At 34.2% G+C, this 5,535-nt stretch overlaps 1 protein-coding gene across 3 annotated transcripts in view; it reads right to left on the reverse strand.

Annotated features, from left to right (window-relative positions):
• Window positions 1-1,242: 1,242 nt before the first annotated feature.
• Window positions 1,243-5,535, reverse strand: part of KLHL2 (kelch like family member 2) — a 101,927-nt gene continuing 97,634 nt past the window's right edge. For 2 of the 3 annotated variants that reach the window (XM_081811180.1, XM_081811186.1), the window contains 2 exons: window positions 3,505-3,648; window positions 1,243-2,357 (listed from right to left, as the gene is read on the reverse strand). In XM_081811180.1, coding sequence (XP_081667306.1) covers window positions 2,329-2,357; window positions 3,505-3,648 — 173 coding nt within the window. In that variant the 3' untranslated portion in view covers window positions 1,243-2,328. The remainder of the gene's footprint in view (window positions 2,358-3,504; window positions 3,649-5,535) is intronic. The other variant, XM_081811183.1, reaches the window with a different exon arrangement.

Genomic DNA, 5,535 nt, shown 5'->3' on the forward strand with positions numbered 1-5,535 from the left:
AGTCTAGCTATTAAAGCTTTGAAGGAAGTAAAGACAAAGAGGTACTTGACATGCTAAGTATCTAAGACTTTATAACCTTAATAGATTGCATTTCAAGAAAAGCTTAAAAATTTATTTTTTTGATAAATCTTTAATTGATAATTCACAGAAGTTTCATAAAATATTAGTGTTTGGAAGTCATCAGGAAAGATAATGACACACATTTTCCTTGATGCCACCAAAACAGCTAATAGTTCTCCAAGTTCATTAGATCTTCAACATGTTTGTTGACAGTGGATGTTCTTGGAGCCACGCTGAAGCATAAATTCATTCTTTTTTTTTTTTTTAAAGATTTTATTTATTTGACAGAGAGAGAGACAGTGAGAGAGGGAACACAAGCAGGGGGAGTGGGAGAGGGAGAAGCAGGCTTCCTGCGGAGCAGGGAGCCCGATGCGGGGCTTGATCCCAGGACCCTGAAATCATGACCTGAGCCAAAGGCAGCCACTTAATGACTGGGCCACCCAGGCGCCCCAGAAATTCATTCTTTCATAAGGTAAACAGAGGCTTTTTCTTTTTCTGATTAAATTCCTTATATTTCCATTTATAATTAAAAGTTCAAATAAGTATTAAGTATGGTTTTATGTTTAAATTTCAGTACTCTGTTAAACTAAATGGAAATTTTATCATAGGTATAATTCTTGCTCTTGATTATCGATTGTTCTGGCTAAACTTCTGTTCATGAGTTAATTCCTCTTCTGAGGCATAGCCACCATATCCCATCACACTTTCTCCTTCTCATCCCCCTCCCCTCTGCACCCTCTCAGGGTCCACAACCTAAGCTGTCCATCCCACTCCTCTACTCCCATCCCCTCAATTCCTTTGATTTAGTATCAAAACCACAATTTATTTCTCAGTTGCTCTGGAGTAGGTATTTTTTCTTTGACTTAATTTTTGGTCCTTTGCTATTTGTTTTATTGTCATCTTGGGCTTGTATTAGAGACAGAGGAATATAAAAACTTGAAATTTCACCAATACTTGGGAGATTTTTCTCTGATGGTTGAGATAACTTTTTCTTTGATCACAATTTTCAACGACTTCAGTTACTTATAACAGACTTGCCTTTTAGGTTCCTTTGGCAACAAGTTAAAAATACTGATTTGTGAAGTTAGAAAATGCAAATTTTAAAAAAGAACAGAAAAACAAAACAGGCAACTTTTTAATATGAAACTAAATAGATAAAAATCAAGGACAATGTGAAACAAATAATATACAAACTTTTATTCAAAGATATTCAAGAAAGACATGTTTCGGTCATTTTAAAGTGAGATTAATTGAAGATCTCAGAAAAACTGTATTTGATCAACACACATGGCTACTCACAGAAAATTCTCTCTTCTGTTAATAGCAGCTAAATTTATACACACAGAAAAAATTCTTAAGACCATGCAAACTCAGTTGAATTCCATACATTCATTATATTCATCAAAAACCTGTAGTAATGTTCATGCCAAAGTGTTACTTTAAGAAAAAAATTAAAAATACACACCAAAACATGACCAAGATTAAACTAAAGAAAATAATAAATAAGCATAATTTATATTTTATTTAAAAAAGTTTGGCATCACACATATTTAAGTGTGTTACACCATGTTCATTCCTCAGAAGTGGCATTTTAAAGTGTTAAGCATTGTTAAATATCAAAAAATACAACTCTGTTTTACAATGTAGTACTGGCATAATTCAAAGTACTGTGCCAATTATAAATAGTATAATCAAGTTTCAAACATCTTTTCAAACATATTTAAAGGAAAGCATATAGACACACATTTATATGCACACAATTTATTATACTCATGTAATCAAAGATATTTTATAAAAGCAAACAGTTTTATTCCTCAGCTACTTTGTATACTTACACAGATTTTAATACCTGTTCAGATTTTCAGTTCCTGTGTATACAGATTTTCAGGAGAAGGAATAAAGATAAAATTTAATTTTACAAGAACACATTACTTTATCGTCCTTCACAAAATAATCCATAGTCATTTGAGGTTGGTAAGAACTAGTCTTTAAGAAAGCAACTGTTGTCTAAAGACTACAGAATAAGTACTGTAGTCCGGTTTCTTATTAAAATTCAGTCAGCTGCTGCTCATTGCAGAAAAAGCCTATGCAGTGCTTCTACCAAAAATAATCTTCAGTATCTGAGGCCTATTAAGGCAGCCGATCTGATCTTCTGCTGAGACTTAAAGAGCAGCCACAAGTGGAGAAGTGCTAGACTCTGAGTCGCTTCAGAAATACTTGGTGAAGCCTGCTTCTCATGTATAAATATGCCAAAAATGTCCTTCCGGCTCATAATGGTTTATCAATAACTGTGACCCCTGAGCAAAGAAAGAAAGAAAACAGAAGTCACAGGCAGCATTCTGTACGTCTGAGAAAAGAGTGATTCTTTATTACTGAAACAATAGGGACTGAACGAATCATGGTGTTTCAAGATCTCTTTCTTCAACTTGAATACTACTATCATTTTAATCTAAATGACAGTGAAATCTCTACTCAGTTATGGACCAGAACTACATCAGACTACTTAATCCAGAACTACTCTTTTGCTCTTTATGGTTATAATTAAGGGAAAATAATTTTACTTAGGAAATATCAAAATTCACCTAATACTCAAAAGGGACACAAGAAACTTTTGGGGGTGATGGATATTTTCATTATCTTGATTGTGATGATGGGTTCATGGGTATATACATATGTTAAAACTGTACACTTTAAATATACACTATTTATTCTATGTCAGTTATATCTCAATAAAAAGCTATGAAAAAATTTCACCTAATTTTGAGCCATGTTATTCTTGGAGCCTACTGTATATAGTTCTTCTATTAGGTGTTGTTTTGGATGATACATAAATAACAGTGATGGCTAATTAGTATAAACTCTTTAATCTCCACTCTTGGGTCAATATTAGAATGAATATTAGAATTTAAAGCAATATACATATGTATCTATCATCAGAATATTATGCAACATACAACTTTAAAGACTCATCATTATATTCATTAAAGATTATTACTATTTCTCCTACTAAGAGAATGAACCCAAAATGGTATTTTATCATTCACCCAGTGCTATGCTTAAGAAAAATTACTCCACAGTCTCACTATAGTACTATCACATGGCACCCTGCCAGGGGAGATGTTGTAGTAGTCCTATTTCTTGGATATCTGAGTAATGAAAGCCTTGCCACATAGTGAACTCCACTCTACTCCATACAGATTTTAGCCATATTAAGTTTTATTATACGATTCTGCACTAGAAAGGTTTGGGATTTTGAATTCAAATGACTGTAGAATGACAAAACAATACCAGTGCTTTATTTTAAAATATATACATCCAATATTAATTATTTTGAGAATAAGAAATTACTTTGAGAAAATTCTCCCTAGAACATTAATATAAAAATCATGATGACATAATTTTTTCATTTAATAGAAGACCGTAAGAAAATTAGACAATTATTACCTGCGTAACTTCTCCCTGTGCTCATACAAGATGACACAACTGTCCATTTATCAGTTGTTGGATTATAATATTCTACAGATGCCAAGTTACAGGAACCATCATCCCCGCCAACTACATATAACAGACCATTAACTGCACAAACTCCTTTAAAAAAGTATGCAGAGAGAAAACAATTATTTTAAAAATTTGGGTAACTATAAATATCCCTATATGTATTTGGTGAGGTGATCCAGTGACACTTATTTCCTTGAAAAGGGGCAAGAAGAGAAGATGGTGAACATGAAAACAATTCCCTTTATATTTGACAGTCTAATACCACTTCCAAGCTCCTCCTCGTTCCATTTGTGTAGTAGTTGTTTTATATGGGCATTGTTTCCATTAATCTTCATAATAACCTTACTTTATAGATCAGAAACTATTTTAATTCTTACTTTGTTAAAAAAAAAAAAAGTAAAGGTCAAAAAGTTTAGTTAACTCTCCCGAAGTCATCTTCTTAGAAAATCCTAAAGAAAAAATATATATTGGTAGAAGGTAAAAATGATTCTGAATTCTGAAATGATACTGAATGGTTAACTATTTTATCTCCTGTAAAAGGAGAGAAAGGCATTATTTATTTCATTATTACTAGAATAACTCATTTTTTGCAAAAATTCAAAATATCTAGAAAAGTATATATAAAAAAAGACCAGGGGTGCCTGGGTGGCTCAGTTGTTAAGCGTCTGCCTTCAGCTCAGGTCATGGTCCCAGGGTCCTGGGATCGAGCCCGGCATCTGACTCCCTGCCCAGCGGAGAGCCTGCTTCTCCCGCTCCTACTCCCCCTGCTTGTGTTCCCTCTCTCGCTGTGTCTCTCTCTGTCAAATAAATAAATAAAATCTTAAAAAAAAAAAAAGATCACCTCTAATTCTGTACTAATTAGAATAACGACCATTGAAATTCTGATCGCTACTCTTGCTGACTCTTATCTATGCATATATACTCAGATACTTCTTTTTTTAACCTTAAAGTTGCTTATACTACACACACTACTTTATTACCCACTCCCAAACAACATACCTTGGACATTTCCCTAAGTTAATAAATATAGATATACATAATGTTTAATGGCTGCATAGTATTCATCTATAATACCATAATGTAATTGTCTTTGCTGATAGATATTAAGTTATTTTCAGTTTTTTTGCTCTTATCAATGATGTTGCAATGAACAAGGATCCCTCTTGCATACTTCTTTGCATACTTATGCAACTGTTTTCTAAATGTAAATTTTTTTGAAAAAATTGAGTTAAAAAGTAAACTTGTAAAATCTCTTTACTTTTATACTTTAAAAGCATATTTTTTATAATTTTAAACAAGGTTCAGAGCTAACTGGTACCAGAGAGCATCAAAACATCCAGAAGGATGCTGCCCACACACTGGTTTCTGTAGTTTTGTAGATGATTTTGCTAACATAATTAACAGATGCTTGTAGATTTTTAACATAACAAAGTAATGAGTCCAAATCTCTATACAACATTTAAAAATGCACTATCAATAGTATCTTTTTTTTAAAGATTTTATTTATTTATTTGAGAGAAAGCAAGAGAGCACAAGCAAGGGGAGTGGCAGAGGGAGAGGGAGAAGCAGGCTCCCTACTGAGCAGACAGCCCAGTGTGGGGCTCAATGTGGGGCTCGACCCCAGGACCCTGAGATCATGACCTGTGCCAAAGGCAGATGCTTAGCCGACTGAGCCACCCAAGCGCCCCAGCATTAGTATCTTCTGTGCAAATGGAATGGATATTCTCAAATTCAGTTGTGTTATTATTCTAATCTCTTGACAAGAAGCAAACTCATCAGGGGCGCCTGGGTGGCTCAGTCGTTAAGCGTCTGCCTTCGGCTCAGGTCATGATCCCAGGGTCCTGGGATCAAGCCCCACATCGGGCTCCCTGCTCTGCGGGAAGCCTGCTTCTCCCTCTCCCACTCTCCCTGCTTGTGTTCCCTCTCTCGCTGTGTCTCTCTCTGTCAAATAAATAAATAAAATCTTTAAAAAAAAAA

The sequence above is a fragment of the Leptonychotes weddellii genome, chromosome 2, assembly GCF_054177405.1.
Source record: "Leptonychotes weddellii isolate Sample4059 chromosome 2, ASM5417740v2, whole genome shotgun sequence".
Classification (NCBI taxonomy): domain Eukaryota; kingdom Metazoa; phylum Chordata; class Mammalia; order Carnivora; family Phocidae; genus Leptonychotes; species Leptonychotes weddellii.